General features: G+C 41.2%; 1 protein-coding gene across 2 annotated transcripts; it reads right to left on the bottom strand.

Moving 5' to 3' along the window:
* Window positions 1-1,385: 1,385 nt before the first annotated feature.
* pigs (phosphatidylinositol glycan anchor biosynthesis, class S) lies at window positions 1,386-16,993 on the bottom strand. Of its 2 annotated transcripts, XM_054755837.1 has the most exons (12): window positions 16,960-16,993; window positions 16,574-16,713; window positions 16,382-16,493; window positions 14,196-14,285; window positions 14,026-14,117; window positions 9,626-9,866; window positions 5,452-5,594; window positions 4,850-4,964; window positions 4,612-4,757; window positions 2,377-2,477; window positions 2,078-2,288; window positions 1,386-2,001 (listed from the first exon to the last, which is right to left on the bottom strand). In XM_054755837.1, the coding sequence occupies exons 1-12, from the start codon at window positions 16,976-16,978 to the stop codon at window positions 1,723-1,725; spliced, it is 1,689 nt and encodes a 562-aa protein (XP_054611812.1). In that variant the 5' UTR covers window positions 16,979-16,993; the 3' UTR covers window positions 1,386-1,722. The 2 variants fall into 2 exon arrangements, with proteins under 2 accessions (XP_054611812.1, XP_054611811.1); XM_054755836.1 differs by lacking the exon at window positions 16,960-16,993 and having other exon boundaries at window positions 16,574-16,933.
* Between the last annotated feature and the right edge of the window lie 1,713 nt (window positions 16,994-18,706).

Below are 18,706 nucleotides of genomic sequence, written 5' to 3' on the forward strand. Positions count from 1 at the left end.
ATTATGAGGGGAAAAATGAGGAAATTTTTAAATGTAACATCACATACAGATTTGAAAGATTAAAGAAAAAAAATATATTTTTTTAATTGTAATGAGAGAAACAAAACTAAATAAATGTAGAATTTTTGGAAAATTATCATTGGGAAAGAGTTATTATTATGGGAATAAAGTAAAAATATTATGGGAATAAAGTCATAATATTAAAGAATAAAATTGACAAAGATTATTTATGAAGAAAGTGGGAATATTTGGAAAAAAAACTACAGCAAAAATGAGGGGAAAAAAAGCAGAGTGAAATTGATAATAGTCAATAATAGTTAATAATAGTGTTCTTTCACCAAACTGAGATGCAGTTTTTTCTTGAAATATATATAACGTATTAGCATATCTACATGTTTTGCTTTACAAAATATTAAAATGGCAAAGTTGCATCCTTTCATTTTTCACTATGTGGCCCTCGCTGGAAAAAAAGGCACCGCTGTTTAAACGTAAAATAATATTTAGGGTTTAAATAAAACATATATAAAATATGATTCAAATAAATATATAAATTGTTAGATCAAAAAAATGTCTTCAATATTTCAACTAAGCTACTAAAATGACATGTTTCCTCATATTACAAGTTTATTCTTGTAAAAAACTTTTTTCTCTTCATATTTTTACTTTATTCTCACAAAAATTACAGCTTTTTAAAAAAAATTATTTTACAACTACTTCCACTTTCTTCTTGTAAATTTTATTCTGGTAATTTTCTGACTTTATCCTCACAACCTTTACCCAACCTCTTTGTACAAAAATTACCTTATTTTTTCCCCTCATAATATTCAGACTTAAAAACAATCATTATTACTAAAATGACATTCTCACAGATATTACAAGATTATTATCCAAAATTTTTAATGTTTTCTTGGTAAAATATTTTACTTTTATATTTTCATAAAATTACAGCATTTTTTTTTTAAAATTTGTCCACTATTAGAACTTTCTTTTGTACATTTTCTTCTCCTATGACTTTATTCCCATATTTTGAGTTTGTGTAAGATAACTTTTTCCACAACATAGTGGTCCAGAAGTTACTTTATCCACTTTTTTCCTATTACTTCATTTAATATTTAAACGTTATGCTAATAAAATGCCATATTCTTTCCTCATGTCACGTTATTCTAGTCAGACTTTTACTCGTTAGATTACAACTTTTTTTTCCATTTTTACTTCACTGTTGTAAAATGACTGGTTATTTTTCAATTTTTGCCTTTTTTTTTGGTTATATTTTTATAACGGTGCCACAGTCCAATAAAAAAAAAACAGCAGCGGGTTGCAAATGACCCCCGGGCCGCACTTTGGACACCCTTAGTGTGTAGTGATGACTGTCAAAAACTAGAATGTCAACGTAAAAGTTTTATTTGTCAATAACTTAGAAGAGAAATTCCAATATAAAAAGTTTCAAGCATTCAAGCTTTGCATGGTACAGTGTTCGACAATCACAGTACATTCATTAAAATCGTTTTCAAAGTCTCCCCAAAACTCTGTAAACTGTCACAGTTCATCGCTGGCCAATAAAAAGCATCTTTCTCCAGGTTTTTTTTTTTTTTTTTTTTTTTTTACCCCTTCAAATCCAAAATAATTTCTGCTGTTTTCTCAGATAAAAGTCAAACTATTTGGAGCCACATGTTTTCATTGCGCAATGAGTATTTCTTCATGCTTTCCAAAACCATCAGTTGGTCAGTCATTCTTCGCCTGCTTGTCCCTGCGCTTCTGCTTCACCTCGGATATGATTCTGAGCAGGGACATCAAGATGGGCAAACATATGGGCAGGAAGAGCGGGATGTAGATGGCAAACTTCTGGTCGTCCGGGAAGTAGAGGAGGTGGAGCAGCGATGGGTCAAAGAAGGCCCTCTCGGACGCCAACATGGCCTCCTTGCTGTACTGCAGCGCGAAGCCAAGGTTCCCGGCCTCCAGCTCAGCCATTGCCAGCTGCAGCGACGAGACGGCGCTAGACACCTGCAGGGACCACAAGCATTGCCACATGAGTACTCGTGTATTTTATTCTGCAACGTCTTCATTGCACTCATCTGACCAGCTGGGCAATGTTGTCATTGATCACGATGGTGCTGATCTGGTCCAGCAGCTGCTGTAGCGACGTGATGGCGGTGGTCGCCGTGGCGATGTTCTCCACGCTACGACTCCACATGAGGCGGTCCAGCTCCCAGTCGGTGAGCCCCGCGCTGCCGGGAGGAGACACCAGGAAGCCTTTGGGGGACGTGGAGGGCTGCACGCCCAGCAAGAGACTGGTGGGGGGCAGTTTTTGGACAGTATGAGACGTTGTCCCGCACACACAAACCCAAACAAAGCGGGACGGGACTGGAATTGTGTTACCGTAGCTGCGCGAGGAAGACACCCATGACTTTAGCCATGTTTATGTCGATGTCAACAGGGAATGTCGTCTGTGTTCCATAGAAGCGATCCACATTGTAAACCTAGCAAAACAAACATCATCACCGGAAGGTTCCTAACTCATTCAATACAAAGACATATGTACAAGTTTTTATGTACACTAGGCCCCCAACTTACGAACACAATTGGTTCCAGACAACCGTTCGCAAGTCAATTTGTTCGTAAGTCGAACAAAACGTAATTTACCAATGATATAGGTACTACATGTACGTGTATACATATACAGTATAAGCGTATGTATGTAAATATGAGTTTGGATGCAGTAGTAATATTAAACCAGGATAATTAATGAAAAACTGAGTAGCATTTAGTAGCATAAACTTGAAATATTAAAGAAAAATGATTTTATTTTCTGAAGCTGTAATATTATAAGAAACAAACAAAACAAATAATAAAGTTGTCATTTTTGGAAAATTAGGTTGGGGAAAAAGCCTTCAACTCTCACCTCCTGCAGAGCTTCGCCTGCATCCCTGGGGAGGATGAGGATGAGCATATCGAGTCCAAATGGGCCGTATTCTGTGGCTCCATTGCTGAGTCAGCCAAGCTGCGGCCGCAAGGTGGTCGGTGCCGGTCGTGGCGGCAAACCCCACCAATGGTGGACACGGGAGGTTAGGGTTGCCGTGAAGCTGAAGGAGGAGCCCTACCTATCGAGCATGGATGGCTTGCAGCTGACAGTTACCAGCAAACCAAGCGGCACGCAGCTTTGGCAGTGGCCAAGGCAAACTGGGAGGAACTCGGTGAGGCCATGGAACATAGGTTTCGGTCCGCCTCAAAGAGGTTCTGGCAAAACATTTGATACCTCAGAAAGTGAAAGCAGTGTCTGCTGAACTCAGTGGAGGGAATACTTTGAGGCCCTTCTCAGGCCCACTGACATACCTTCCATAGAAGAAGCAGAGTTTGAGGACACGAACACGGACACAGACAGTTCCATCACTGTGGCTTAGGTATCTCAGCTCCTGGCAAAGCCCTAGGGTTGGATGACTTTCGCCCTGAGTTCCTCAAGGCTGTGGATGCTGAGTGAGTGTGGAGGTCGGCAACAGTACGTCTGGACTGGCAGACCAGGGTGGTGGCCCCCCCTTTCCATGAAGGGTGACCAGAAGGTGTATTCCAACTATAGTGGGATAACACTCCTCAGCCTGCCCTTGCAAGTGTACTGGAGCGTACATGGGAGTTTGCCAACCGGTCTACATGTGCTTTGTGAACTCTGAAAAAGTATTAGACCGTGTCCCTCGCGTTGTTCTGTGAGGGGTTCTCCGGGAGTACGGGATTGGTGGCACCATAGCACGCTACTACGTGCCACTGGGTCCTTGTACAACCAGAGCAGGAGCAGGGTTCACATTGCCAGCAGGAAGTCTAGCCTGTTCCTGGTGAACGTTGGCCTCTGCCAAGCTGCTCTTTGTCACCAATTTTGTTCATAATTTATACGGACAGGATTTCTAGGCGCAGACAGGGTATCGAGGAGGTCCAGTTTGGGGGCCTTACGATCTTGTTTCTGCTATTCGCAGATGTGGCCCTGATGGCCTCATCAGGCTGTGACCTTCAGCGTTTACTTGGGTGGCTTGCAGGTGCACGTGAAGCTTCTGGGATGATACTCAGCACATCCAAATATGAGAAAAAAGCAGCAAAAAGGGTGGCTTGCAAGGTCTTGCTCCAGGCTGATTGGGTGACCTGGAGCACCTGTGTCAGCTAGGACATCGGGGTGATTTAAGGCCCAGCTGCCAACTAACCATTGGCTCTCGGTCTCCCTCTCCAGACTGGGGGCATGCTGCAGGTCCTCCTCCCAATGTTGGCTTAGTTTGGTAGTTTTTGTCGAGTTAGGTTTACACCCCTCAACATACGTACACATTTCCAGGCATGCACACCCTAAACTACACATTGCACTGACGTTCATCACGCTGTTCTATTATTTAGTTAATATTTGGATGTGTTCATTTGGTTGAATTTGTTTTAATTAAAGTATTGTTTAACTGTACATCTCGTGTGTCTTCCTTTGTTGTGGCCCTTGAGCCAGGTCATAACAGTGTCATAAAAACAACACGATGGACCAGGACCAGATGAGTTAGTCCATAAAGACGCCTTGTCAACGTAATCGGGTTAAACTGTGTGAATATTTTTATAAAAATTGTCATCCAATTCTCTGAGCTAAGATTCTCTCACCATGATTCCTCCCCAGCGTGGAGAGTGGAACGCGTTCGATGTGACCTCTCTCTTCTTGCCGTCAAGGATGTGAAGTGGGGAATGTTGGGCATCGGGGACGTACAGCAGGAAGTTCAGCACAGGATTTGACGACGCAGCGTTCGAGCCTGGAGACCAGAAGGCACGGGAGGAAAAACACGGTCATTTCATCTTGCAAAGCAAACAATAACGACATCTGAAGTGGCAATCGCAAGTTTACGCAGTCGAGCCTCCACGGGGTTGATGACGTGTGCCAGGCTGTCAGCGCCCAGCGTGTAGGCGCCGCGGTTGCTGTCGAAGCGAGCGTTGACGCCCAACATGGTGTAATGCAATATCTGTGAACAAAGTGCACAAATGAAGGGCCAAATTATTACAATGGTAGAACTGCACAAAAGGGGGAGGGGCATGATAATCCATGATCCATCTAATTTGCATAATTGGCCACGACACGTGCATGTCACCATGGGAGAGAAAAAACATGAAAAGCAACGCAAATACGCTTAGAAATACATGAGCTTTCTTGTTTTTTTTATGTCACTGTGACCCAACTGTGTTTTCGTTTGGGGGGGGGGGGGGGGGGGGGGAATCCCTCCTGCAAGTCTTCTCTGCTGGCAGCCCAGCAGAGTTATGATGCCATTTACTGTATGGAGTTGGAACCACAAGCTACATTCACAGACAGTCCTGTTACAATGTGTTTACGGGCGTGGGTCAACAGGTAGCATCTATGTGTGGCAGTCCAAATGTATTCATGGTGGGGACGCCACAACTAAAACAATGTGTGGGACACTGTTACTGGTGCAAATATTGCACCAACGTGCCTACCTGAGAGTCGACGCTAAAGTTAGCGACAGGGCCCAGTTTCGAGAGCAATGGTTGTATGTAGGTTTGCACAGCGCCCTCTATGTCCCAGTAGAGTCGGTGCGAATTGGGGTCAGGATTCAGCAGACTGAAGGTAATCTCGTAAACTAAGCAGATAAAAAAAACCAAAATCAACATGTTAAAGGGTCCCCGACATGATTCATCAACTTTGCTTAAATATTTTATATATTGTTTGTAATTTTGTTCTAAAGTGTTTGATTTTTCAAAGTGAACGGTAAATTCACAAAACTTACATTTATAGTTCATGGCGCCACCCATGATGAACTAGTGCTCGCTGTTCAGTCTCATTTCCGGAAGTGACGCCATCAGTGTAATATCACTCAGCTACACAAACAGCGGTGTACGAGACAGAGGAGGTTTAGTGTGATTATAGCTAAGATTTGAGTGACGTGTCAATAGTTTTAGGAGAAATGGTGGAAGAAACATTTGGAGATGAAATAGAGAACTTTCAGAACATGGACTTAAGCCTTAAGACATGGAGATGGACGATTGGTCACCTTCAAAACACAGAATGTTAAGCGTAAATTACTCTGGAGTTGCTTATCCTTCAATTATTGTGTTATATCTGCTTCTTAATGGGAATAAAGAGGTCTCTATAACCTGATTTAGTCCATACTTCACCACTGTCTCAGCCACAGACGCCGCCCCCGCCCCCCCACCGTCAACATATCGCCGTAAAAAGATGTTTATATAACATGTACAACCCCTGGCAAAAATTATGGAATCAACAGTCTCGGAGGATGTTCATTCAGTTGTTTAAATTTGTAGAAAAAAAGCTGATCACAGACATGACACAAAACTAAAGTCATTTCAAATGGCAACTTTCTGGCTTTAAGAAACACTAAAAGAAATCAAGAAAAAAAGATGTGGTAGTCAGTAACAGTTACTTTTTTAGACCAATCAGAGGGAAAAAATTACGGAATCACTCAATTCTGAGGAAAAAAATTATGGAATCACCCTGTAAATTTCCATTCCCAAAACTAATACCTGCATCAGATTAGATCTGCTCGTTAGTCTGCAGTTAAACAGGAGTGATCACACCTTGGAGAGCTGTTGCACCAAGTAGACTGACATGAATCATGGCTCCAACACAAGAGATGTCAATTGAACAAAGGAGAGGATTATCAAACTTCTTAAAGAAGGTAAATCATCACGCAATGTTGCAAAAGATGTTGGTTGTTCACAGTCAGCTGTGTCTAAGATCTGGACCAAGTACAAACAACATGGGAAGGTTGTTAAAGGCAAGCATACTGGTAGATCAAGGAAGACATCAAAGCGTCAAGACAGAAAACTTAAAGCAATATGTCTTGAAAACAGAAAATGCACAGCAAAACAAATGAGGAACAAATGGGAGGAAACTGGAGTCAACGTCTGTGACCGAACTGTAAGAAACCGCCTAACGGAAATGGGATTTACATACAGGAAAGCTAAACGAAAGCCATCATTAACACCTAAACAGAAAAAAACAAGGTTACAATGGGCTAAGGAAAAGCAATCGTGGACTGTGGATGACTGGATGAAAGTCATATTCAGTGATGAATCGCGAATCTGCATTGGGCAAGGTGATGATGCTGGAACTTTTGTTTGGTGCCGTTCCAATGAGATTTATGAAGACGACTGCCTGAAGAAAACATGCAAATTTCCACAGTCATTGATGATATGGGGCTGCATGTCAGGTAAAGGCACTGGGGAGATGGCTATCATTACATCTTCAATAAATGCACAAGTTTACGTTAACATTTTGGACACTTTTCTTATCCCATCAATTGAAAGGGTGTTTGGGGATGATAATGCATCTTACCATAGAGCAAAAACTGTGAAAACATTCCTTGAAGAAAGACATATAAGGTCAATGTCATGGCCTGCAAATAGTCCGGATCTCAATCCAATTGAAAATCTGTGGTGGAAGTTGAAGAAAATGGTCCAACCTGCAAAGCTGATCTGGCAAAAGCAATCAGAGAAAGTTGGAGCCAGATTGATGAAGAGTACTGTTTGTCACTCATTAAGTCCATGCCTCTGAGGCTGCAAGCTGTTATAAAAGCCAGAGGTGGTGCAACAAAGTACTAGTGGTGTGTTTGAAGTATTCTTTTGTTGTTTTTTTCATGATTCCATAATTTTTTCCTCAGAATTGAGTGATTCCATAATTTTTTCCCTCTGATTGGTCTAAAAAAGTAACTGTTACTGACTATTACATCTTTTTTTCTTGATTTCTTTTAGTGTTTCTTAAAGCCAGAAAGTTGCCATTTGAAATGACTTTAGTTTTGTGTCATGTCTGTGATCTGCTTTTTTTCTACAAAATTAAACATCTGAATGAACATCCTGCGAGACTGGTGATTCCATAATTTTTGCCAGGGGTTGTATAATGCTTTGCAGCCTTGTCGCTATGGTGGAATAGTGTTCAGAATACATGATGTGAACAAGACACAACTTACTCTGTTCTGCCCCAACTTTGACATCGTAGTCGTTTTTCCCCTTTTTTTCCCCCCTGTGTAATGGGAACAGTACTATTCCACTGGTGGAATAGCGTTCTTTTTTAAAATGCGTTTATAGCATACTTTCAAGCCAAATGCTTCTTGTGAAAGTTGTTCCTTCAAAGCAGTTATCAGTGACAAAAAAAAAAAGTCAAGGTGGCCGTCCATCTGTCTCGTTCTCTGCACGTGCCTGTCTTAAACCTTCCTCTTTTGGAAAAGAAAAAGTATCACTCTGATACTACGAACATCCAGCAGCAACACCAACTATTTTTTGACGAAAAATCTACTGAACCAAGTCATGATCTACCTCGAGAAGAGTTTGTTTACTCTGCTTCAGCTGAGAGGTGTTACCCCGATGATGTCGCTTCCAGAAACGAGACTGATTAGCGCGAGCCAGCTCATCCTTCTTCTGCCTTCAACACCATCCAGCCGTCACTACTCAGAGTGAAGATGGAGAGTGTGGGAGTAGACCAACACCTGACTGCATGGGTTATAGACTACCTCACCAACAGACCACAGTATGTGAGGCTCCGTCACTGTGTGTCTGACATGGTACTCTGCAGCACAGGTGCCCCTCAGGGTACGGTGCTCTCCCCTTTCCTCTTCACCCTCTACACCTCGGACTTCACACACAACTCCACACAGTGTCACATCCAGAAGTTCTCCGACGACACAGCCATCGTTGGTTGTGTTTCAGAGGGGAATGATCTGGAATACAGGACGGTCATCAGGGACTTTGTCAGCTGGATTGAGCTTAACCAGCTGCAACTCAACACCAGCAAGACAAAGGAGATGATCATTAACTTCCAGAGAAAAACATCTCACTTTACACCGGTGAACATCCAGGGAGCGGACATAGAGTTGGTAGACAGCTACAAATTCCTGGGTGTTCACCTTAACAACAAGCTGGACTGGTCCGTCAACACCCACGCCCTCTACAAGAAGAGCCAGAGTCGCCTCCACCTGCTGAGGAGACTGAGGTCCTTTGGTGTGTGCAGGACTCTTACGGACCTTTTATGACTCTGTGGTGGCCTCAGCCATCTTCTATGCTGTGGGCTGCTGGAGAGGGGGCAGCACGGAAAGGGACAGGAGCAGGATCAATAGGCTGATCAGGAGAGCGAGCTCTGTCTTGGACGGTCCTCGGGACTCCGTGGAGGAAGTGGGGGAGAGAAGGATGTTGGCTAAGCTGACATCCATCATGGACAACACCTCTCATCTGCTACATGACACTGTTGTTTCCCTGGGCAGCTCCTTCAGCAGCAGACTGTTACACCCACGGTGTAAGAAGGAGAGGTTCCGCAGGTCCTTCATACCGACCGCTGTCAGGCTCTGCAACACCTGCACCACCTGAACCATGTTGTAGTCACTATGCATCCTTTACACTGTACTCTTTACTTGCGTATCTTGCTTGCTTGCTTGCTGCTGTAACAAGTAAATTTCCCCGCTGTGGGATAATAAAGTACATACATACATACATACATCATGGCTGGCACCATGAACTATAAATGTAATTTTTGCAAATTTACCATTTACTTTCAAAAATCGAACAATGTAGAACATAATTACAAACAATATATAACATTAAACAACGCTGATGAACAATGTCACGGACCCTTTAAAGGTGAGTGTGGTGTGCTTCTACAAACCCGGGCTGGACTTGAAAGGTCTCATTCTGTCAGCTTTGCTCTGTTGGCTTCCTGGGCTGAGATACACTCTGTCGCTGACGGCGGCCATAATGTCGCTGTGGCTGAATGACATCACTTGCAGCACTTGCTTGACCCGCGGCTCCAGGCCAGCCAACACCTGAACCAGCGTCCTGACCGCGCTTGTCTGCGTGTCGCCACGCAGCAAAGCCGTGCGTTTCTGGCCTACGTACACGTCAATGTCCTGGTGGCGGCAGAAAACAGAGCTGGAAACACCATAGCTCATTCACTAAACTTGGTGGGTCCAAGTTCAAATATATCAGAAAAAAGGTCATTTTATGAGAATGACATAATGTTATGTGGAAAAAATGTAATTTTAGTAACATAAAGTTGAAATATTAAAGAAAAAAAAAGACCAAAAAAGAAAACAAGAAATAAAAAAAATAAAAAATACTGTGTGGCCACAAAACAAAATAAAGTTGCCAATTTTGGAAAATGAGGTTGGGGAAAAAGTATGTTGAGAAGAAAGTCAAAATATGGGAATAAAGTCATAATTATGAGAAGATAATTCACAAGAAGAAAGCTAAAATACCGTAATTTCCGGACTATAAGTCACACTTTTTTTTCATAGTTTGGCTGGTCCTGCAACTTGTACTCTTATACCTTATGCCTGTGTATGTTATTTTTCACAGACAACCACGAGAGGGCGCTCTATGCTTGTGTGCCTATGCTATACAGGTCCTTCTAAAAAAATTTGCATATTGTGATAAAGTTCACTATTTCCTGTAATGTACTGATAAATATTAGACTTTCATATATTTTAGATTCATTACACACAACTGAAGTAGTTCAGGCCTTTTATTGTTTTAATATTGATAATTTTGGCAAAAAAGTAAAGAAAAAAACTAAAATCCCCATCTCAAAAAATTAGCATATCATGAAAAGGTACTCTAAACGAGCAATTAACCTAATCATCTGAATCAACGAATTAACTCTGAACACCTGCAAAAGATTCCTAAGGCTTTTAAAAACTCCCAGCCTGGTTCATTACTCAAAACCGCAATCATGGGTAAGACTGCCGACCTGACTGCTGTCCAGGAGGCCATCATTGACACCACCAAGCAAGAGGGTAAAACACAAAGAAATTTCTGAGCGAATAGGCTGTTCCCAGAGTGCTGTATCAAGGCACCTCAGTGGGAAGTCTGTGGGAAGGAAAAAGTGTGGCAGAAAACGCTGCACAACCAGAAGAGGTGACCGGACCCTGAGGAATATTGTGGAGAAGGGCCGATTCCAGACCTTGGGGGACCTGCGGAAGCAGTGGACTGAGTCTGGAGTAGAAACATCCAGAGCCACCGTGCACAGGCGTGTGCAGGAAATGGGCTACAGGTGCCGCATTCCCCAGGTCAAGCCACTTTTGAACCAGAAACAGCGACAGAAGCGCCTGACCTGGGCCACAGAGAAGCAGCACTGGACTGTTGCTCAGTGGTCCCAAGTACTTTTTTTGGATGAAAGCAAATTTTGCATGTCATTCGGTGTCAGAGTCTGGATGAAGACTGGGGAGAAGGAAAAGCCAAAATGCCTGAAGTCCAGTGTCAAGTACCCACAGTCAGTGATGGTCTGGGGTGCCATGCCAGCTGCTGGTGTTGGTCCACTGTGTTTTATCAAGGGCAGGGTCAGTGCAGCTAGCTAGCAGGAGATTTTGGAGCACTTCATGCTTCCATCTGCTGAAAAGCTTTATGGAGATGAAGATTTCATTTTTCACGACCTGGCACCTGCTCACAGTGCCAAAACCACTGGTGAATGGTTTACTGACCATGGTATTACTGTGCTCTATTGGCCTGCCAACTCTCCTGACCTGAACCCCATAGAGAATCTGTGGGATATTGTGAAGAGGAAGTTGAGAGTCAGCAGACCCAACACTGTGGATGAGCTTAAGACCGCTATCGATGGATCCTGGGCCTCCATAACACCTCAGCAGTGCCACAGGCTGATTGCCTCCATGCCTCGCCGCACTGAAGCAGTCATTTCTGCAAAAGGATTCCCAACCAAGAATTGAGTGCATAACTGAACATAATTATTTGAAGGTTGACTTTTTTGTATTAAAAATACTTTTTTTTTATTGGTCGGATGAAATATGCTAATTTTTTGAGATAGGGATTTTTGGTTTTTCTTTACTTTTTTTTTTTTGCCAAAATCATCAATATTAAAATAAAAGGCTTGAACAACTTCAGTTGTGTGTAATGAATCTAAAATATATGAAAGTCTAATGTTTATCAGTACATTACAGAAAATAATGAACTTTATCACAATATGCTAATTTTTTAGAAGGACCTGTATAGTGTGTATGTCATGTTGTTCACTTCAATGCCTAGATGGCACTAACGTGCTAGACATCTGGAGTATGTCTGTTGTATGGAGGAGCTGCCGGTTGTGCTGTTGCTATGCTAGAGACAAGATGTTGCTGCCCGCTCTAAAATAAAGCCACCGCAATAAGAGATAAGTTTCTCTCTTTTTAGTTGATATATGAAGATATCACAGCCAGTGTCTTCTACTCCTATCACTCCTGTACCACTGAAAACGTACAATGTAAACGTCAACTTATAAAGACAACTGAGGGGCTATCCACACGGAAAGGTTTTCAGTTAAAAACGGCAAAGTATTTTATCGTTCCACACGGGAACACCGTTTTGGGTGACCTGAAACAGTATTTTTCGGAAAACGGCTTCCAGAGTGTGCGTGTAAACAGGCAATACGAGAACGCTGACCTCACCTGACCGGAGGTGAGCTTAGCCGACAAGCCAACATTATATCTGAATATTTCGACGGACATGACTCACCTCAGTCGACATTCTCCTGATATTTTGCTGTCTTATACTCCATAATGACTCGCAGAAGTAATTCCACTTCTCCTAAGCGGAATTCCACTTCTCCTAAGCGGAAGAAGACGGACTTATGCGCATCCGTTTTTTCTTCTTCTATGGTTTGGAGTGTCACGTGGGTTCCGTCTGCGTGCCTATTCACAGCGCCACCCTGCGCTTATAAAGACAACTGAGAAAGACGGACCACAAATGCCCCCAAAAAGAAATTAACATTCTGTAGATTATAAATTGCAAGTAGTGAAATATGCAGCCGAAAACGGCAATCGAGCAGCAGAAAGAAAGTTTGGAGGGAATGAGAAACTTGTGAGGCACTGGCTAAAAGCGCAGGATACTCAAACTGCAATGAAGGAAACAAAACAAAAAACGCGGGCTAAAAGCTAGATGGCTTTGGCTAGAGGAACAAGTTCACAAATGGGTGCTTGAACGTGCCGAGGTGATGAATATACCTGTACAGTCATGGAAAAAATGATTCGACCACCGTTGTTTCTTCAGTTTCTTGTTCATTTTAATGCCTGATCCAACTAAAGGTACCTTTGTTTGGACAACAATGACAACAAAAGTAGCTCATAAGCGTTCAATTTTTTGGCAGTGCAATGCTATAGCTATTCATGTAAGAACTTAAGTGATTTTGGTTATTATCAAGACAACCATGGAAGTTGCTAGATATCAGCTCTTAAATTAAATTCTTTATGAGCTATATTTGTTATCATCATTATATTGCTCCAAACAAATGTACCTTTAGTTGTACCAGGCATTAAAATGGATCAATAAACTGAAGAAACAAGGGTGGTCTAATCATTTCTTCCATGACTGTAATGACTTTACGGGTTGTTTTAATATGTTATGTTAACATGCCACCTATTCACGTTACGTTAAACAGATTCCTATTTAGCCTGTTCTCCATTTTACTGTTATTACTATAACTTGCCTTTCAAGATGAAATGTCTGTTCTTGGTCTCCGATTTATAAAAATCTATTTCCCCCCCAAAAATGAGACCAATAGAGAGACCAATGAGACATATGTTTTTTTCTTCTTCACTGTGCATTTTTGGCTGATGCGACTTAAACTCCAGTGTGACTTAAAGTCCGGAAAATAGAGTAGTAGAAAAATGTTTTAAAAAGGAGCAGAAATTTTTCAAAAACCTGTCATTTTACAAAAATAAAATAATAAAATTCCAGAAAAAAGTTGTATTCTGACTGGAAAAAAAAAATCACAATTTTACGAGAATAAACTCATTACGAGAAAAATTTACGAAGATTATTTATAAAGAAAACAAAATAAAATAAATACATCAAAAATTGAGAAAAAAAGAGCAAAGACAAAGTTCATACTTTTTTCACCTATATAACAAAGATGATATGCAGTTTTTTCTTGAAATATATATAACTTCTTAGCATGTGTTGCTTTACAAAATATTTGTCACCATGTGGCCATGGCTAGAAAAAGTTTAGACACCCCTGCAATAGAAGCACTTTTCCAGTATACATGTGCACTAGTCAGCAAAATACACTGAGATTTTCAACCTGTGGCAGCAGCAATGAGGGTTCCGGGATCACGTACACGACCAAAGAACCACATGGACTCTCGCTGAGGGTGTGCAGGGAAAGATCCGTCTCTAAAAGGACAAGCAGACGGCGATAAAAAAACTGTCATCTTGCTCGGAATATGCAAGCAAGTCGACGACTAGACTAACCAGCAGCAGTGAGCTTGTTCAGAGCGTCCTCCTCCATGATGGTAGCTGTGCGATAACGTGTCTCATACCTGTAAGTCAATGAAGTGTCCCCTGGGAAGAATGAAAGCAAAAACGTTTATCATCTTAAACTCTTTGGAAGCATCCAAGAATTGTTCTTTGGTCAATGTTGGCATTTTACAGAAATAATGTCATAATATCAGCATAAAGTTGAAATTATAAAGATTTTTTTTAAGTCATTATATTATGTGAAACAAAGAAAACATGAAGTTGAAATTTTTTTGAAAAATTAGGTTGTGGAAAAAGTTATGTTAAGAGAAACAGCAGAAATGGAAAAAACTGCTGTAATTTTATGAGAATAAAGTCAAAATAAAATCGTGTTCAAAAAGACGTAATTTTACGAGACTAAACATATATATTATGAGGAAAAATAATATAATTTTAGCAGCACAGAGTCGCACGGTGGTCTAGTGGTTAGCATGTTGGCCACAGAGTCACAGAGATTGGATTGGAAGACCTGGGTCGATTCTCCCCTGGGCATTTCTGTGTGGAGTTTGCATGTTCTCTGCGTGGGTTTTCTCCGGGTACTCCGGTTCCCACATTCCAAAAACATGCAGGTTAGGTTCATTGGCAACTCTAAATTGTCCATAGGTATGAATGTGAGTGTAATGGTTGTTTGTCTATATGTGCCCTGTGATTGGCTGGCGACCAGTCCAGGGTGTACCCCGCCTGTCGACCGAAGTCAGCTGAGATAGACTCCAGCATACCCCCGCGACCCTAATGAGTAGCAGCATAGAAAATGGATGGATAGCACCACAGAGACTAAAAGTTTCGGATTTTTTTAAAATTTTTTTAATTGTAATGAGGGAAAGGCTTCTTGAGACGTCATCTGTACTTCTGTGAAGAAGGTGTCGGACGTTTCGCTCCTCATCCGAAGAGCTTCGTCAGCGAACTAACAAGTGCTGGTAGCCTAGGCCTTAAATACAGTAAGAGTGGGCGGAATTGGTGTGCCAATGCCCTCCTCCTATTGGTTCCTTACACTAAGACTGGGCGGAGTTGTGGTCTAATCCTCTCCTTACATTAGCACCTCCGATCAAAGGGAAGTGTATTAAATTGTAATATGAGAAACAAAAAAATAACGATCTAATTTTTAGAAATTGAGGTTGGGGTAAAAGTTAAAAGGAAACAAAGTCAAAATATTATGGGAATAAAGTGATAACTATGAGAAAAAAGTGTACAAGAAAAAAGTTTAAATAGTTGGAAAATAAAAAGCAAACAAAAATAAAACCACAGTAGAAAAATCTCCTACTATTATGTGGAATAATGTTATTTTAGTGACAGAGTTGAAATACTAAAGAAAAATTGTTGTTGTTTTTTAGTTTTAATATGAGAAACAAACAAAACAAAACAAAATAAAGTTGTCATTTTTGGAAAATTAGTTTGGGGAAAAGCTATAATACAATAAGAATAAAAGAAAAATATGGGGAAAAAAGCAGTAACTACGAGAAAGAAAATGTGCACAAAGAAAGTTGAAGTAGTTGGAAAATATAAAAATAAAAAATAACAGCAGAGATGGAAAAAAACAGCAGTATTTTTACAAGACTCAAGTCAAAATATTAAGACAAAAAATCATTCTAATGAGAAAAAGGTCACAATTTTATGTGAATAAACTTCTAATATTATGAGAAATAATAATGCCAGAGCACAGAGTTGAAATATTAAATATATATATATATATTTTTCTTTTTTTAAGTCGTAATATTATGAATAACAAAACAAAACCAAGTTGTCTTTTTTGTAAAATTATGATGGGGCAAAAGTTACATTATGCAAATACAATCAAAATATTATGGGGTTAAAGTCACAGTATTATGCAAAAAATGCACAAAGATTATTTAAGAAGAAAGTTTAAATATTTGGAAAATTAAAAAAAAACGAGAAAACAAAGCAAAGTGTGAAGTTTGATATTAAAAGGATTTTTCACCAATATGCAAAGCAGGGATGCAGTTTTTCCTTGAAATATATGTATTTTTCACTTTCCTTTGATCTTTCATGGACACCCCACCCCTGCTTGACTCTTTGAGTTGTCAACCTCGTTGCTTCCACATATGGGAATAGAGGGAACAGCTCGGTCGCCTTGCTTTCAGCTGTTGCCTGCTTTGTTGTGTGTATATGCAATATTAAATCACCATCTACTACGCGTTCCTCATCATGCGTCCGTGTCAGCGGGATCTTCTTCTGCTGCTCCGGCGTCAACGTTCCCCGTGCGAACACAACCTCCACATCAGTGCTCAGAAGGAGCTGAGAGAAATTCAAAGGAGAAGATGTTTCAGTAGGCACAAATGTCACATATTGTATAGAAGAGGGTGATCAAGGCACACCTTCAGCTTAGCCAGCTCCTGAATCTGACTGACAGGTAACCAGGCGCGGTACGTTGTGGTTGTCCGCCACCACAGAGGGATGCCCAGGAAGATGACCACAGCCGCGAACGACAGGGTAGCGAGCTTGCCACGCCGACGCTCTGACAAACAAAAAAGGGTAAAGAGTCTTTGATGTGACCACATTTCTATACTGCACAGGTGATGTTGCGGCTAGCTAGCTAGCTAATGTTAGCCTCCAAGGGTCCTCACAGCGTGACTCCACACATTGTCAAAGTCGCTAACAACACTTTCTAATGAACACTTTTGATTAATCTATTAAACGAGCGAGGAAGCGGCAGTGTTAACCGAACGCGAGCGAATATTTACAGAACCAAGGCACAACTCACCCACTTCCGCTGTCGCCATTTTTAATGAGGGCCGAACGTCACAGGTCACGTGGTAACGCATTTGTGACGCCTCAACGTAGTTACTACCCGCCCATTTCCATTTACGGCAGAAATAGTTAAGAAAATCATATTAAAAGACAGTAGTTTGTGCATTGTACTCTTACTTGTCAGAAAGTCATAAAGATTAACTACAATAGTTAATACATACATGATTTGAACCGAATGCAACTCGTTAAAAGTTGTACTAATGGTTCTGCCATCCATCTGTTGTCAATGCCGCTATCCTTATAAGGGTCACGGGGATGTGTTAGACGAGCCTATCCCAGCTGACTTTGGGGGAGAGGTGGGGTTAACCCGATTGGTCGCCAGCCTATCGCAGAAACACATATAGACAAACAACCGTTCACACTCACATTCATATCTATGGACAATTTAGAGTCGCCAATTAACTTAACATGATTCTAACTAATGGTTCTTTAAGTCAGAAATTTCGTCAGTTGACGAACTAACATTAAAACATCTTTTTCAGTCACCTTTCATTTCTTACACCAGTTTCAAATTACATTACTGAGTGCATAATATAGCATGTACACTACCTAAAATTTACAAAATTACGGAATATGTAAAAAAATTAATCACAGTTGTGTGAAAGTGTTTGCCCCCTCCCTGATTTCTTATTTTTTTGCATGTTTGTCACACTTAAATGTCTCAGATCATCAAACAAATGTAAATATTAGTCAATGACAACACAACTGAACACAAAATGCAGTTTTTAAATAAAACGTTTTATTATTAAGGGAGAAGAAATCCACACCTACATGTCCCTGTTTGAGTGTGAAAAAGTGATTGCCACCTAAACCTAATAACCGGTTGGACCACCCTTAGCAGCAACAACTGCAATCAAGCATTTGTGATAACTTGCAATGAGTCTCTTACAGCGCTGTGGAGGAATTTTGGCCCACTCATCTTTGCAGAATTGCTGTCATTCAGCCACATTGGAGGGTTTTCCAGCATAAAGAGCCTTCTTAAGGTCATGTCACAGCATCTCAATAGGATTCAAGTCAGGACTTTGACTAGGCCACTCCAAAGTCTTCATTTGGTTTTTCTTCAGCCATTCAGAGGTGGACTTGCTGGTGTGTTTTGGATCATTGTCCTGCTGCAGAACCCAAGTTGGTTTCAGCTTGAAGCCACCAACAGATGGCCGGACATTCTCCTTCAGGATTTTTTGGTAGACAGCAGAATTCATGGTTGCATTTATCACATCAAGTCTTCCAGGTCCTGAAGCAGCAAAACAGACCCAGTGATGTTCTTTTTCTCAAATGCGGCCCTACTTTTACGCCAGATGTAATGGGACACACACCTTCCATAAAGTTCAACTTTAGCCTCGTCAGACCACAGAGTATTTTTCCAAAGGTCTTGAGGATCATTGAGATGTTTTCTGGCAAAACTGACACAAGCCTTAATGTTCTTTTTGTTCAGCAGTGGTTTTCGTCTTGGGACTCTGCCATGCAGGCTGTTTTTGTCCAGTGTCTTTCTTATGGTGGAGTCTGCAGTTCTATGGATGTTTTTGTGGGGTCTTTTGTGACCTCTCGGATGAGTCGTCCCTGCGCTCTTGGGGTCATTTTTGTTGGCTGGCCACTCCTGGGAAGGTTCACCACTGTTCCATGTTTTCACCATTTGTGGATTATGGCTCTCACTGTGGCTCACTGGAGTCCTAAAGCTTTAAAAATGGCTTAATAACCTTTTC

Source organism: Dunckerocampus dactyliophorus, chromosome 16, assembly GCF_027744805.1.
Source record: "Dunckerocampus dactyliophorus isolate RoL2022-P2 chromosome 16, RoL_Ddac_1.1, whole genome shotgun sequence".
NCBI classification, from domain to species: domain Eukaryota; kingdom Metazoa; phylum Chordata; class Actinopteri; order Syngnathiformes; family Syngnathidae; genus Dunckerocampus; species Dunckerocampus dactyliophorus.